The sequence below is a fragment of the Perissodus microlepis genome, chromosome 18 (genome assembly GCF_051167445.1).
Source record: "Perissodus microlepis isolate ML-2025 ecotype Zambia chromosome 18, ASM5116744v1, whole genome shotgun sequence".
NCBI lineage: Eukaryota > Metazoa > Chordata > Actinopteri > Cichliformes > Cichlidae > Perissodus > Perissodus microlepis.
The window spans coordinates 16,018,973-16,036,831 of NC_140478.1; the positions used below are offsets into that span (position 1 = coordinate 16,018,973).

The 17,859-nt window shown below is 38.8% G+C and overlaps 1 protein-coding gene across 1 annotated transcript in view; it reads left to right on the forward strand.

Moving 5' to 3' along the window:
• The first annotated feature begins 8,898 nt into the window (after positions 1–8,898).
• The window catches only part of tnn (tenascin N), a 39,207-nt gene continuing 30,246 nt past the window's right edge, over positions 8,899–17,859 (forward strand). Inside the window, exons 1-3 of the mRNA XM_084912991.1 lie at positions 8,899–9,015; positions 17,320–17,528; positions 17,619–17,810. Coding sequence (XP_084769117.1) covers positions 17,333–17,528; positions 17,619–17,810 — 388 coding nt within the window. The 5' untranslated portion in view covers positions 8,899–9,015; positions 17,320–17,332. The remainder of the gene's footprint in view (positions 9,016–17,319; positions 17,529–17,618; positions 17,811–17,859) is intronic.

The window sequence follows — 17,859 nt, forward strand, 5'->3', positions numbered from 1 at the left end:
TAACCTTAAGTGAAACCCAGATTCAAGGCATGCGGGTAAGACACAGAAAAACATTGTAACATTTCATGCTCTTGCAGAACTAAATGAGTAACACTCTATAACCATCCATCAAAAAAGTCTTTGTGTTATGAGGATGTGCAGTTATAATGACTCTTTTTATTTTATCCTCTTATTGCTCTCCTTCCAAAGCTTCCTGGCACAGAATGTTGTATTTTTTATGATTTTAAAGCTGTTTTGGGAATTAAGGAATATTGCTACTAATATTTTTTTATTATTGTTGTTTTAAGTGTTATACATTAGTCTTGTTATGATCCTTGCTCATCTGTGAAAGATACATAACAACTAACCACCAGAAATGCCAAAAGAATGCTTTTTAGCTTACTTTAAAAAAGTAAAGCTGTTATGGAACGGCTGTGTGCAGGCAGGAAAAGGACCCAAAGTGCAGACTCCGGAGACAAACGTGAACTTAAACAGCTTTAATGCTGAACTCAAAAGGGTAACAAAACTGAGAATACAAAACACACTTACGCAGACAGAACACACAGCAAGATAAGGGTAGATTGCAACACGGACACAGAGAAACACAGGGCTTAAATACACAGAGGGAGCAATCAGGGAATTTGTAACAGGAGGGAAACACAGCTGGGGCAAATCAGGCCTAACGAAACAGGGGAAGCAAAACTACATACATTAACATCAGACATGGACCTTCAAAATAAAACAGGAAACAACACAGACTGAACTAAAGACACAGACTCACACGCAGGCACTGCAACAGAGGGAACCGAGACGTAAACCATAAGACAGAACACAGACAAAGAAACCAAAGACTAGAAATGATAAATAATATAGTAAACTCAAACCTCTAGGTCAACGACCCAGGCATCCTAACAAAAGCATCATAAAAAAATGTTTGTGGTTAGACAATTCTCTTGTTTTTGCTACACCTTGTGACAGAAATGTTACCTGTCAGTTCAATCAAGCGTACTAACAGAGAATCTCATGCAGTGTAATGTCAGCTGCAACAAAATATGTCTGTCTTCACATTAGGGCTGCCACGATTAGTCGACTAGTCACGATTACGTCGACTATCAAAATCGTCGACGACTAATTTAATAGTCGACGCGTCGTTTGAAGCTTTGTAAGATCCCAAAAGACGCAGGAATAAGTAGTAGGATTTAAGGGTGTAATAACGGACTGAAACAGAAGATGGCAGCACTGCATGTACAAGGATGCCAGCTGCCGTTAAACCCCGAAGAAGAAGAAGCTGTGTCCCAGAATTCATAGCGCGGCCCAGCTCAGTTTCCAACAATGGCGGCAGCTAGTTAGTTTTAATATTTCTCTTATTACTCTTTCTGGGTCACAAAATAAACATTTAACATATTTTCAGGTGAGAATGTAGCTGTGTAAACCTCAAATATCTGCTCAGTTTATCAAGACACCACATATTTTCAAAAGCGCTCCGACGTTTTTGGAGACGTCTGTTACCCACTAGCTAGATAGCTAGCCGGGGTTTAACGCTCACTAGAGCCGTGAGAACACCGGACTCCCGGCAAATCGTTTTCAAACCCACCGCTGTCTTTCGCTACTCAGGTTAAACATGATATATAAGTCACTTAAATAACTTAAATATGTTATTGTTTGGCATTTTTTCAGTATTTTATTTGTTCCTGAGTAAATCGTTTCGGCTGAGATTAAAGTTGTAGTTTTTACACAGCTGAATAAACATCAAGCAGACAGCTGATTATTAGAAGTGTGAGATGCTCGAGAATATACTCTGGAGTCCTGTTATATTTTAGATAGCAAGGAGCAGACGCCTGAGTTTAAGCTTCACTGAAACAATCTGCAAATTTCATTAAAATGTAATAAACTGTGATCTTGCCTTTATTTTTAGTTAGCACATACCTTATACACTTAAAGCTGTAAGCTAATGATAGTTATATAAGAGCAGATGCTGCTGGTGCAATAAGCTGTACGTTTTACATCCAATGGATGCATGATCTGATTAGTCGACTAATCACAAAAATAATCGGTGACTAGTCGACTATCAAAATAATCGTTTGTGGCAGCCCTACTTCACATAAGGATTTCTCACCGTGTGCTTGAAACTCATATTTGCACTTGTTTTAAAAACATGAGGAAAAAATGCAAACCACAAGCCATGACTAATCCTGCTTACCAGACCCTAGCCTAATTGAAAAATAACTGTGATGTTAAAGCCAAGATTTTCCACTGTCATGAACAAAACACAAAGTAAGGTTATTGCTGTTGTTGTTTTCAGGCATTGTTTTTGAATTGTCTCCATTATTAAGCTCAGGTTGAAGATGAGGAGTTTCCATGTCCAATTAGGCAGACTAGACTAGTACTTTTATATTTCTTACCTTCAGAAAGCTTTCATTTACATCCTTTCATATTACATGTCAACGTACACACACAGGGCGAATGAGAATTGACATACCCCCTGATGCATTTTTATCCCATGCAGGCTAACTCATTTGAGGACCAGAGGTGCGTGGGTTCTTCTAAAGACAGTTCAGAGTTTTTCTTTTTTCCCAAAGAAATAATACAGAACAGGAGCAAAGACATGCATCGCATTAAAGAAACCATAAAATGAAATTAATCCTGCTGGGAAAAGTTCTTTTACATCTGCTGTTAGTGTGGCGTATGTTTCCCAGCATGGGAAAAATTCACAGTGTAAAAAAATGCAAAATTTAAACGGTCACACCGTCAACTTTTATAGTGACATGCATGAAATAGTTTCTCTTTGTCCTATGAAGCTATGCAAATCTCATCACCTCCTGCACAGCATGCCCCCACAACAAAGCGTATGGATAGACTTTAAAGTTCCATTTGCAGACTTTTTTGTAACATTTATGCATACAAAAGATGGAGGTCTTTCTTGTTTTGATATTAAATAGATTTGTGAATTAAAAATGAGAAGAAATTGATTGTTATGTTTTATTATTAAAGTCTGTTCAGATACTTTTGTCTGACTCTCTCTTTACAAAATCATTGAAAGCAACTGCTAACAAACAGAAAATGACTCAGAAGAAGTTGCAATTTTTGTAATAAGTACAGAGGAAAGCAATGAAAACTGTTTCCATCGTTAGGAAGCAGTTATGCCATTTATGATGCACTGAATTTACCAAAATCAGTCACTTGTTGAGGGGTTTGTCAGCAGAAACACAACATTAATGCTTCATGACATTTACAGCTAAATTTTTGGCAAGTGAATCTTTGCATGCATGCGCCTGATTGTGACATTTGTTGTGTTCCTACAAACACAATTTAAGAGAAGGAACATTTCATGCAGTGCTAGGTGACCAAAGGTAAAAAGACCTGATAATAATGGTGTTACAGTATTGCCTACTGTAACACATGGTTCAGTGTGTGTTACGACCCGGCTCGAAACGATCGCAACAAGAGCGGGGTGTCCCGTGACTTCCCACGCCCAAACAGACACAGCCACAGCATCGGACTTTTAACAATAGTTTATTGACACAAGGGCACTCACAGTAGTGGGAGTGTATAATTCGGGGTGAGCTAAGGCCAACACAACAAACAAAACTCAACCTAGGCTTCGGTTCCCCTTTGACCTGTTTACGGAAAAGAAAAGAAAGAAACAACACAGTCTGACCTCCCTGGTCTACAAACACAGGAGAAAAGAAGGCTTCCCAAAATAATCGGCAGCTCACCCCTACTTGCTCCGCACTTCACACACATGCCCGACTTTTAACCAAACAGCTATTGCTAAGGCTGCTCCGCCTGGACCTGAGGCAAGTGCATGGGAAGTCTGCCACACCCCCCGCACCGCAGCTGTTCAGTCGCCCTTTTATAGTCCATGTGAACAGCAGGAACCAGTTACATCAGGCCGCTCCTTAGGTCCACCAATCACGGCCGAGCCCCTGCACAGGTGAATTTGCATACACACATTAAGACACAGATAACCCACCAACACAGGCACGTAACAGTGTGTAACCTCTAGATGATTTGTCTGACTCGTCACAGTTTTCACAATAAATACTACGTTACCATGTATGTTGCTTATTATAACATATTTAAATTTAACATTACATTTGAGCTTTTGTTATACTTTATTCTGCTCCATAAAATGTCCAATAGTTTGATAACAACAATGGTTATTTTAAAATAAACCAATTGTCTCTACATGAGGTCATACTTTTGGTTCAAAGATAATGCATAGTTTTTATACTTATCGAGTCCAAACAATCTCAAATAGCTAAGAGAACTTTAAATAAATACATCCCAAACAAGATCTCCGGTCTCAGGAGGTTAAAATTAGCATGGCATTAGGGAAAACGTGTTTTTCTTCCATGCTAATGAGAAGCTAGATACCACTCGCATGTCAATTTGATACTACAGCCACAAGCTATAGGGCTTAGTACAACAAATACTGCAGATGCAGGAGAAACACTCTAAATCTAGCGGAGGAAATACCAAATAAATGGATTATCTCCCAGAAAGAAAACAAATATGTACAGGGAGTGCAGAATTATTAGGCAAGTTGTATTTTTGAGGAATAATTTTATTATTGAACAACAACCATGTTCTCAATGAACCCAAAAAACTCATTAATATCAAAGCTGAATGTTTTTGGAAGTAGTTTTTAGTTTGTTTTTAGTTTTAGCTATTTTAGGGGGATATCTGTGTGTGCAGGTGACTATTACTGTGCATAATTATTAGGCAACTTAACAAAAAACAAATATATACCCATTTCAATTATTTATTTTCACCAGTGAAACCAATATAACATCTCCACATTCACAAATATACATTTCTGACATTCAAAAACAAAACAAAAACAAATCAGCGACCAATATAGCCACCTTTCTTTGCAAGGACACTCAAAAGCCTGCCATCCATGGATTCTGTCAGTGTTTTGATCTGTTCACCATCAACATTGCGTGCAGCAGCAACCACATCCTCCAAGACACTGTTCCGAGAGGTGTACTGTTTTCCCTCCTTGTAAATCTCACATTTGATGATGGACCACAGGTTCTCAATGGGGTTCAGATCAGGTGAACAAGGAGTCCATGTCATTAGTTTTTCTTCTTTTATACCCTTTCTTGCCAGCCACGCTGTGGAGTACTTGGACGCGTGTGATGGAGCATTGTCCTGCATGAAAATCATGTTTTTCTTGAAGGATGCAGACTTCTTCCTGTACCACTGCTTGAAGAAGGTGTCTTCCAGAAACTGGCAGTAGGACTGGGAGTTGAGCTTGACTCCATCCTCAACCCGAAAAGGCCCCACAAGCTCATCTTTGATGATATCAGCCCGAACCAGTACTCCACCTCCACCTTGCTGGCGTCTGAGTCGGACTGGAGCTCTCTGCCCTTTACCAATCCAGCCACGGGCCCATCCATCTGGCCCATCAAGACTCACTCTCATTTCATCAGTCCATAAAACCTTAGAAAAATCAGTCTTGAGATATTTCTTGGCCCAGTCTTGACGTTTCAGCTTGTGTGTCTTGTTCAGTGGTGGTCGTCTTTCAGCCTTTCTTACCTTGGCCATGTCTCTGAGTATTGCACACCTTGTGCTTTTGGGCACTCCAGTGATGTTGCAGCTCTGAAATATGGCCAAACTGGTGGCAAGTGGCATCTTGGCAGCTGCACGCTTGACTTTTCTCAGTTCATGGGCAGTTATTTTGCACCTTGGTTTTTCCACACGTTTCTTGCGACCCTGTTGACTATTTTGAATGAAACGCTTGATTGTTCGATGATCACGCTTCAGAAGCTTTGCAATTTTGAGACTGCTGCATCCCTCTGCAAGATATCTCACTATTTTTGACTGTTCTGAGCCTGTCAAGTCCTTCTTTTGACCCATTTTGCCAAAGGAAAGGACGTTGCCTAATAATTATGCACACCTGATATAGGGTGTTGATGTCATTAGACCACACCCCTTCTCATTACAGAGATGCACATCACCTAATATGCTTAATTGGTAGTAGGCTTTCGAGCCTATACAGCTTGGAGTAAGACAACATGCATGAAGAGGATGATGTGGACAAAATACTCATTTGCCTAATAATTCTGCACTCCCTGTATATGTTCTCTCTGGGAGGTCTATGGCCATACGAGACACAAGAGGCAGTTTTTAAAAGAAGTATTTTTTGTCATTGGGGATATCAGATCAGACTCCTTTTTCCTCCATACAAATCTTATTCTCATGATTTTACTCTGCACTCTGACGAAATTAATTAAAAAACCTCTGATTCATATCTACATATGCCTTTTTCTAATAACAAGGACCGAAGAGCTTTGTACGAGTTGAAAGGAATCTTTCAGCTTGATAAAAAGAAAGTCAAGGCAACTTAATTAATCACTGTAGGCTTCACTCTGGAGGCATAGTGTAATTGAAAGTGTCCTAGATTCACAGTTGTCTGCTAATGCAAGTTTGAAAGAGGGCTAGAAAGCCCTGTTATAGAACCAAATCTAAGGCTCAGCAACACATACTGATGTTCCAAGGTTACGTCTTAACTTCTGGAAGAAAGGTAAATTCTCTGTAATAACTGCGCCATTATTGAGCATATGGTGAGCCATTCATCTCTGTCCATCATCCAGGGAGGAGTTTGCCACTAACGGCACCTCAAATATCGCTGCTGAAGGACAGATGTTATCTTTCAGTAGCTATGCTGTCTTTAAGTGACAATAATACTATCATTGGTCTTTTTAGTATTTTGGAAAATATTGCTATTTATACATATGCTATTTAAAAAAACAAACAAAACATCTGACCCATTCATCACCAGCAAACCCACAGTGAATTTTTATAGAGTTAAATACTTATATACTTATGACCTCATATATTTATATGGGAGACTGAATTTACATCATTATTTAAAGGAGACTATTTGTTATTTCTAAGTCATTATCCTTTCTCAAGAGTTCCCCAAGAATTCCAGTTTTTGAGGAAACATTTTACATTCATGATGACATACATGGTGCAACAAGTGCTGCTTAAATAGACAAACCTGCTCAGATAGATCACCTAATTTTGCAGTTGTACCTTTTTAACATATCTATAGTGTGGATCTTCAGGGAGGAGGTGGATGATGTATGGAAGCCCGTTTCCGCCACTAAATAAAAACAAAACAGCTAGTATCCATAACTCGAAATTTCGACTTATTAACTCGAAATTTCGAGAAAAGTAACTCAAAAATTCGAGTTACTTTTCTCAAAATTTCGAGTTAGCTCTGCCAATCAAAAATATACGTGAATGAGGTCGCTTTCTTGTTACCCGGAAGCATATGGCGCAGAGGACCGCGCACTCAAAAACGGATCCCAACAAATTGGCGCTTTCGCGAGTACGTTTGCTGATAGTAACACCATGTGATTCAGCTAATAACAAAGGGATTTCATCATTTGTGAAGCCAGGCTGAAAACACTCAGCAATCTCTGCATTCACGACTGGATGTAATACCGGTAGCTTAGCTGTAGCATTTGTAGCTGAGGGCTTCAGCTTCCGGGTAACAAGGAAATGACGTCATTCACGTAGATTACTGATTGGCAGCGCTAACTCGAAATTTCGAGTTGCTTTTCTCAAAATTTTGAGTTAATAAATCGAAATTTCGAGTTAATATGTCGAAATTTCGAGAAAGTAACTCAGAATTTCGAGAAAATAACTCGAAATTTTGAGTTATGGATCCTTTTTTTTTTTTTTTTAGTGGCGGAAACGGGCTTCCATAATGATGAAACCGAACGAGGGAGTGAATATTTGGTGTGGGATATTCAGTCTGATCCAAATTGAATTCTGGGGTCCTTGTGTGCTGAATATGTAAAATAAAAAGTAGAAAGCAAAGGTGAAAACATGTGATCACAGGTCTCTGTGCCCCAAAGACATCTGACACCTTACTTATGTCAGCTTAAAGCTGTCATCCGTGACACACGGGGTCTTCAGTAACGGTTGCAGTGTTAACGGGTGATGTGTTTTCTGCCCTCGCTTGTATGGATGCACTTAGCTTTTGCATTTTATTCTGTGCTAACAGGAAACATCTTGAAACGCAGTACTGTTTCATTGCATGTTTTAAAGTGATGACAGTCTGAGGAGGCAGGTTTTTGAAGCTTGTGGTTTTTTCTGTCGGCTTGAAAGAGTTAGCGTTGCTATGTGTCTTCACAGTATGCTTAGCGGTGGCCTGTTTCACAGAAATAAATGGAAAAGGAAAATAACGTGAGAAATATTTCAGAGAGAAGAATATGCAAGTTTTAAATCACATCAAGACTTTGGGGTTTCTAATTGCCAGTCACCCAACCAACAGCAAAGTGATTATTTTCACTCAAGAACTCATCCCCAAGACAATATTTTTTCCACGAAATATCCCTGTCACTCTTTTTCTTTTCATTTAATGTTACCCAATCTGTGTGCCACTGCTATATCCATGCTATTTTAAATATTTTTCCCCCCTTTAGTTCTTCTTGTATATTCTTGTGCACAATTTTGACACTTAAGTTGTTTTTTTCTTCTAACCTAAACCTACTCAGAGTTTTTCTTGGCTTCAGTTTTGCCCCTTTTAACCCAACCTCTACTCAGTTACTGTGTCTTAAATGCTACTATCTCTGCTATAGAGATTAAATTTAACTCCTGCTGCTGGCCCTCTGCTAGCGTAACTAAACTCACACAGGGAGGAAAAAATAAAGGAACGAGAGTGTTGAGACGAATGAGAACTACGAGTGATAAGAGCCACGAGGTAAACAGAAGTAAATGCAACTCATTATCTCCTTCTCTTGTCCCCCATTTTTGTTTTAATCACTTGAGCGGATGGGGGAGAGCAGACACTCCCCAACTAACTGCCCATTGGCCTACAGGCATTTAGAGGAGATTTTAACAGTTGTAGAGGGAGGGAGAGAGCGCTGGCAGTGCAGAGATCCTTGACTCATTGGCCCTGGCCTGTCAGCAGGTGGTAGAGAGAGAGTTGCTGAGTGACACTCGGTCCGTCAGAGAAAAGTCAGAAAGAAGAAAGGTAGAAAGGAGAGAAAGTTAACAAAGCTCCCCCCAAGGGTAAGACATATTCATATTCTTTTCATTTTTAAGTGCCATTTCTAACTTGGATACGTTAACTATATGCTCCTTTTCTTTTTTGGAGGATTCAAATATTGCTTCACTCTTGCTTAGAATATTTTTATTTGTGCATTTCTTTTTGTCTGTTCTACCTTCCTTTAGCCTTTCCCTTATTTTTAGAACCCTGTTTACCTCTTTTTTACTCAGAAGGTTTGAGGGGCGATAATGAGACACAACGTCAGATTTTCTGCTGTTAGTTACATGACAGCAAATGAGCTAAAGTGAGACCCAGAATTTATCAAGTGTCCCAGGACTGAAGCTGTTCTTGCGTTAGTCTGGGCTTGCTTTGCAGGACTTGGTTTAAGAGAAGGTTTTGTAAAACTTGGTAAGCGATACAGACTGATTTATGATGATATTTGACACGATGAACAACCTCCTGTGAGCATTTCATGCTTAGTGTATTTCATTGAAATATGAAGAACATGCGTTCAGGTAAACATTGATGAATGAAAAAAAAAAAAATAGATAGCTCGTCTTAACATAGTATAAATGTGATCAGTGTGATTATTTTCCCATCAGAGTAACTGTGACAGCCTCAGTTTTTCTAACGGTGTATTAAAAATATTAATTTCATATCATGAATATGATTGTTGTCGTGATAATCCCGTGCTGTTTGACAATAAAGCTGCCATTATAGATTTTCCTCTATGATAATAACAAAAATTATTAGTATTCAATTATGTGCTGAGGTGAGAAATGTTCTCGCAGGACTGTTGATCCAGTAGATTTACCTTTAATGCTACTGTACTGGCACCGCGAATTCACAGAAGCCCTCGCAAAATGAGCTACAGATGTGGGCCTTGAGCCATGCAAAATGATAGAGAGAGAGAGAGAGAGAGAGACCCGCAACCCTGAGTGGGTGGCTTATAAAATGTGTTCACATTGCATAATGTTACTGCTTTCATGGAAACATCAGTCATTTTATTTACTCAAAGCGCCTGAAAATGACCTTACTGCAAAGCTACTGAAAACACTTTTATTATTAGAAAAGCTAATCTATGTCAGGTATTTAGCTGCTTTATCATTGCCTTTTCACTGAGTTCTTCTGTCAGCCCACTGAGGGGAATTAAGTCTCTGCGGTTCTGATGAAGCAAGGTCCTTATCGAGGTCTCCTTGTGGTCTATGTATCAGTAGGAGACAGACAGAATCATAAAGATATGAGCTCTGCTCTCAGACGATAATTGCTTTCAGCTTTGTTTTATTCATTTTCGTTTCCATGTTCTGTCTGCGAGTTGCCATGTGTGAAAGGAAGAGAGGAAGGGAGAGGAACGTCTAGAAGTTTGCAACCACACATGAGGCACGACCTTACCTCTTCTCATCCTCCGGCTTGTCGGTTTGCTCCATAGAGATTAGTCAAAAGTTGAAATCCGGTGAAACAGTCAGCCTTTTGTCTGATATTTAATGGCTCTCTAGAGAGGATAGGGCAAATGTGCAAAGACTGACCGGGTCTTGTTCTACTTCACGTTTCTCTCTCAGAGTCTGTATTCCCGATACAAGCTTTCCTCTGCAGCTGTTGCAGTTGCCTTTTCTCCCCTTTCTCTGTATTCTTGTGGCCTATTGTTTAACACGGTGAGGTTTCAAAGGCTTTGACAGAGAAACACAAAAATGCACAATCATCCCTCACAGCTTGTCAAGCAGCCTTTAGTGAAAGGTGTCTGCCAGTCCAGACAGTCTTGTGTCAGGGCGAATTCATTTCTCTTGTTACCTTTGGAGGTTTAGTCCACTGCTTCTGGAGGCCATAAATACCAAGTTTCAAAAACAGCACACAGATGGGCAGAGTGAACAAATATTATATCAGCAAACACTTTACTAACACAGCGTTGCTTTCAAAGGAAAGTTATTGTCAGGAAGGACTGTGTTTACGAACACACTGAATTAGGTTTGTGTTGGCTTGAAAGCCATAATGAAATGCCAAATGACCCATGTGGAAAGCCCATCGGTTTCCCTGCTTTATCCTGCAGTCTAGAGTCATTACTGGCAGTCAGCTGAATTATGTTTCCAAATCAACTGGACGCCAAAGCCAGAAAGCTCACTTTTACAATAATCGAAAATATATCATGGTTTATGTCATGGCAGATACTGAATTCTACACCTTTATTTAGATCCCATCTGTTTCATTCATTGACATTTAATCTTGCCTGTCAATTTACTTTTAATCACCCCCTCTTCCACTTGTCCATTAGTGGAGTGAATGATTGGTACCTAATAAATCATAGTGGCGTATTTGTTCTATACTGTCCTTCACATTTATACATTCATATGCCAATTATCCATCACCCCACCTTCTATTTCTCTCACAGACTTTAAATTAAGATGGGATTAGTCACTCCGATGTCAACCAACAGTACTGAAACATCTACATTAGTGTTTTGGCTTCCTCATTGTTGCCTTTTGGAGCCAAAAGTAACCATATTTGGATGACAGGGAGTTGTTATGTGATTTTAATAATGTAGGTGAGTTAATAAAATACTTGAATTTCAAACAGCAAAACTGGAACCCACAGTCTGCACTACAAAGCATACAAAAAAAAAATTCCTATGCTACAAAATGGACAGCGGTTCAGTAAGTTGAATTAGGAAGGTGAGGCCTCGCGGACAGTACCTTTCAATCAAAACACATCACTAGCTTTATGGAAAGTCCAACAGGATGAGTTGTAAAGAAAAAAAAGGTAAAATTAGCTATAGATAACATTTGGTAACAGGCTTTAAACCTGCCTGTGTTTCAGAGCTGACAGTGCGGCAATGTGCACGCTTACAAAGAGGGTCTGGAAAATGAAAAATATGAAAACACTGAACAAACTAATTTTTTCACTTATAATTAGAGTTAAAGTTGAATCAAAATAGCAATATTTTCATTTATGACACTGAGAATTTGATGTTAAACGGACTATACATGTTTTATGGTGCAATATTGTGAAACCCTAGATTACAAATTATATAACTTTCAAAACTTGACACAATTACTCTTCGCAATGTGATTTGTTTTATTAGTGTGTGCTCAAATACGAGACTTACACAGAACTGCTTTAACTTTTTAAATACATAATTCAACTAGTCAGTACTCAGACCTTTTTTGAAGCAGCTATCTCAAATTACAGATCGAGATTTAACATTACGATCAGAAAGACCTGTGACAATTTCAGGCTTCTATCTTTAATACTTTTTGAGTGATTCATGTTCAAACATGACCTCAGATGTCAATGAAAAAAAAAGAAAAGAAAAGAAAAAGAAAGATGAGACTTAGGACAAAAATAAATACAAATACTACAAAAACAATGTAACATATGAAACTAAAATTTCACAGCAAGCAATATACTGCATGTGTCCAAACTTTGAGCAGTAACATTTTTTGTCGAAAATGGTCAAGCGGAAGGACCACAATGATTTGAGAATGAAAGACAGTGTTGGAACCAACACTTTTCAAAGAACTGCAGTTCTTTCACACTGTAGCACTGGCTCCGGTTTGTTTTTTTTAGCCCAACTGGTGTCCATCCATCCATCCATCCATCCATTCAAATGTAACTGCCCCACTTCCCTCTTTATCCCATTTCCTTTCTCCATTAATTCCTCCATCTGTCTGTCTTTCCAACATGAGGACAGTCTCAGCAGTCAGACACGACCCTGTGCTATGCTTGGAAAGTCACACTGCAATCTCCTCCAAGAGAAATAAGAAAAGGCCTTGAAAATGGCAAGCATCAAATAAAACCTTGACAGGGAGCTATAAACATGCTTGTTAAGCATCTCTGTGAGCCCGTGCTCAGTGCTATTACACACCATACTATACCATCTGTAATGTGGCTAACTGCTAGAGTGTCAGTGATTCCAACACACAACTCTCCATCACTTCTTCTCTTACCTATTCACTCTCCCTCACCCACTGATCCATCTGATTCTTGATCCTGTTTTCCGCTCTCCATACCCCTCACTTTATTTCCATTTTCCCGTCTTAAGGCCTTAATCTCAGTTTTACAATCCTAAGATTTGGCCATTGACAAAAGACCTTCTAAGGTCTAGTTTTTCACCACAGCATAGGGTAAAAGACACAGCATGTCTGTGATGTCATAGCTTGGATTGTTTGCACAGGCACCGGTCTCTGACCTCAAGCCTTTGACCAGCAGTAGTTAAATACACAGCTAAAATAACCAAGCTGGATATATTGAGTTTGAACTGGTCATGATAATTACACGTGCATTTGCCTCCCTAAAAAAAGCACTGGGAATTCTGAATCACAAACCTACTTGAGTTGTGTGCATTCATTTGAGCTAGAACTCATATTCCAGCACTTAACTCAAAATAAAATGTGTTAACTCGATGAAGAGAAGCTTTCCACTTTAGAGTTTGGAAATATGTCACGTATAACAGCATGTAACCTAACTGTAACTCAAAATGTAAGATATTGTCATATTCTCAGTTTCCTAGGATCCCTGCTTAGATTATATGTTAATCTGATAATGGTGTCATCATGGTATTGGCAGGTTTTTAGTTCTGCTTGTTGACAACTTAATATTCTGGCCAATGCTCTCTCTCAATGTCTAATGGGATTTTAAGTATTAGTTTCTCTGTCTGCACATTATTTTTTAACTTTTCCAGCTGTTTTAGTCTTTGATCCTCAAAGAGAAAATGTTTTGATGGATTTCCAGTCGTACATTTTTTCCACTTCAAAATTTCACATTTTGAGCAAACACAGAAATAAATCTCAAAATAAGATAGCTGTTTAGCCCAGCTCTTAGAGTTTATAATTTATAGTAAAGTTGAGCTAAAACACTGAAATAAAACTGAGTAATAGTTATTTTTGTATATCGTGACATGCCGGAAAAGCCTGAGAAATATTTGCTGGTTTTATTTGTGCAGTAGTATTTTTGGTCCTGTATTGGACCCAGTGGAGCCACTCAGTTTACATGAATAGTATAGGCCTGTGAGACTGAAGCCATGTATACACTATGAAAGCTGCTGTTTCAGCTCCTCCCCCTTTAAGCAAACCTGATTGGCTGCCCCTCATAAGCAGAGGGTGGGGTTGCTGTGCTCACAACCAGAGCTGTATGTCTGACCATAGTAAGGAAATTTTGGTTCATATGGATTATTTGCACATACGCTGACCTCAGTAATTAAAACATTATCCATGTTGACCATTTACATTCAATATTGTAGTGTATGACAGGAAATGCATCCACTTTAAGCATCTATGCAATTGTCTGATGCTACAGAGTTTCCATTTATCAAGCATGACACCATTTCTTCTTCTTCTTCTTCTTTCTTCCTTCTTCACTTGATTAGAGGTTTTGTGTTTCCATAGACCACATGAGCTCAGCGCAGTTAGCTCATGTGTTCCTTCGAGCCACCTTTTAAACTTTTGTACCATAAAGTTTAATTCAAACCAAAGTCCGGCAAAAGGGCTATTGAAGCTTAAGCAGAATTTCTATTTTGAAAGCATGTAATTTAGCTTCCCGGGGAAGCCGCTGCAAGGTTTTAAGTTCACATGACATCACTGTCATTAGACACAATGACATCATCACCGAGGACAAGCTTCTGCATTCGCTGAAGCTTTGAAATGCCTGACTGAGCACAATTTATGGTTTAAGATCACTGCCAAAGTGATGACTATTCACTTTCTACTGCCACACTGTGGAATGAGAGCTCCATTACGACACACACAGGGTGACACAATGGTTCAGGTTTCTTGTGATTAAATATACAGTAGTCTGCCCCAGTGAATCTAATGTAACTTATGTATTTCTGTCCTCAGCTCTGTATAAAACACTGTTGAAGGTACAAATCTGTGCCTTTGTCAGCCACGAGACACAGGTTCAGTCAGGCGCAACAACAGACGCCTACAGTGTCAGGGGTTTGTTACACACAGTTATTGCCAAAGATACAGTCTGTACAAAATGTATAGTCCAGCACTAAAAAACAGATGGGATATTTCATCTCCATATGTTTTTGCTCATGCCAATGTGAGAGTCCTCGAAGTAAATTTGATGTACCTCACACTGAGCTGTGAGGTGTTTAACGTTATTGTCTTTGATTTCAAACACAGACTAGCAGGCAACTGTCTGGAGGGCCCAAGACTCCTAGGCCCCCCAGTATGAGATATAATTTCTGTTTGACTAACCACACACGCACAAATTCTGCTTTAAAAACTGGTTTTAAGAGATTTGGTGTTTAAGTGGGATTTTTCTCTTATGTTGCAAAATAATGTTCTGTCCAGCTGTTGTCAAATATATTTATTTATTAAAACTACATCAATTTTTTTAATTCACTTATTACATTTCACTGTATAAAATGTGTGCGTGTGTGTTTTCTGTGGAAAGGATGAATGAAAGTTCAACAGTAAATTGTGTGATACTTAAAAGCTGGAAACTCCATAACCTCATACTGTAGCACATTAATCCATCCATTCATTTTCTTCTGCTTCAATGGCAGCCATGGCAAAAAAGTACATCCTCTTTCAATTACAAGGTTTTACATGTCAGTTCATTATTTATTTAATAAAAATGAAGCCAAAATACAGAAGCAGCATATGAAAAATTAAGTCCACACTTTCTGCTTCCATTAGAATTAACAATCTGAACTCAGAACACAATCCGCCCACCTATAAGCTGTTGAATCGTGGGGTATGCTTAATTTTTCACTTATAGCTCATGCATTTTGGCTTAAATAAATAACTACAACAAAAACAACAACAACACAGCTTGATTTTAAAACCTACTCAGAATGACCTTATTTTTTTGTGTGTTGATATGTAAAACTACAATTCCCTTTTCTGTGACTGTATGAACAAGACAAAGCTGATACCATTGGAGTTTTGTTATTTTTGTGCTTGAAGATATGTAAGATGCAGCACTATTGTTAAAGGAAAGATGATTATGAGGTGGTTAGTATTTTTTTCCAAGCTTAGCTAATAAGTTCTACCACATTTTGTACTCTTTTCATAAGAAGATTTTTTTTGTACACGTATAATTCAGAAGGGAGTACACCACACACATGAAGAAAACTGTCTGCCATGTTTCCATGTGCTTCCTCACACTCCTGGGATCTTCAGACCATAGAACACACACGTCGAGTCCATATCCAGTCATTGTTAGACTATGTGCACCCGCAACCTCTGCTAACAGAGTCCACTGATTCATGTCAGTTCTTTAAGACACTTCATGACATTTTCCAAATCTTGCCGGGCCAAAGGCAACAAATTCTAATGGTAAAAAGATATATTCAGAGGGAGTTTTGAAACTGAAGATCTAGTAACAATTTTACAGCTGGTCCTTATCCAGTGATTGTGTATAGGGAAAATGGTTATGGGGTAAATGTGTGTCACAAGATGAACAAAGTAGGTGGAGTAACAAAGTATGACAGCTTAACCAAACCTGCCAGCAACAAACTCTCAGACTCTCAGAATGTTGATTTTATTTTTGCATGTCAGAGCTGTTTTATATGTTGAAACATAAAAAATAAGTGACCTCAGTTGCACAAATACACTGTTAAAAAAAACATCTTAAAAAATCGGTAATATTCCGGCAGCTGGAGTGCCAAAATACTACCATAAAATAACAGAAAATAACTTCCTCATAAAAATACGGTTATTTTCAGTAATGAAAATAGAGTTTGTTGCGCTAATTTTACATGGGATTCTGCCTTTTCCAAGTTCTTTTAGACATTAAATTAGGAACATTTTAACGTGATCAAACAATGAAATTACATAAACAAGGTCAATGAATGTGGCAATATGAATGATAATACGTAAATGTACAGAAATATACAGTTAACAGTTGGTTTAAATAATAATGGATTGCATGCCCTGGGACAGACTGACAGAGGCGAGACTGCCATGACCACGGACACAACACCGAGAGTGTCCGAGCCGGGGCTCGACCCGGCAACCTTCGGATCACAAGGAAAACTACCAACTCTTGAGCCACGATCGCCCTAAATGGCAAAGATAATAATACTTATGTGATGTAACACAAGCTTATAGGAATCATGTCATATACTTTTCCATAGCATTACATTTGAATTCAACAGTTCAATCTTTCAAATAACGGACAGATATTTGTGAAATCATGAGACATTTGTGAATGTATTTTAACAATCTAAATATGCATATGTACAAAAAAATATATTTAAAAAACAAGTAAATTGTGTTTTACTATATTTACAGTGCTGTTATGTTATTTTACCTTTGACATGTAAAATCACAGTCTACAGTAAGATTTACAGTAAGATACTTTGACATTACTATTTTTTGGAACAGTGCACCACTAGCAATGACCGCTAGACCCCTGTGGAGGGCCCTGTGCCTGCTGGCCCTACTCTGCACATGGTCACGCACAAGTTCTGCTGACACCCAGCCAGACCCCTCAGCTGCAGAGCAGGAAGTCACCTTGAGCCACATCTATAAAATTGACATCCCGGGGAGCACCAGCTGCAACCTACAACACATATCAACACAGGATGAAACAGGTCATAAGAAAGATATAACTGAGAGATTAAGAGTGAAGAGCAACAGATAGGTGTAGCAGAATGAACTTAACAAAGATATCCATTTTGCAGGTCTGCAGATGGAGACCACAAAAACTGGAAACAATGACATTATCTTCAGACACAACATCAAGCTGCAGTCACCCAGATGTGACTGCGAGGAGTCAGAAAGCTTTAAGTCTTTGCTTTACAGAGTCAATGGACTCGAAGAAGAAGTCAACTACCTTAAGACCCAGTGTGCACAGGGATGCTGTGGTGCTGCAGGTAGGCCATGACATGACATGTTAGACTTAGGCTGCTGGGGACTTTCCAT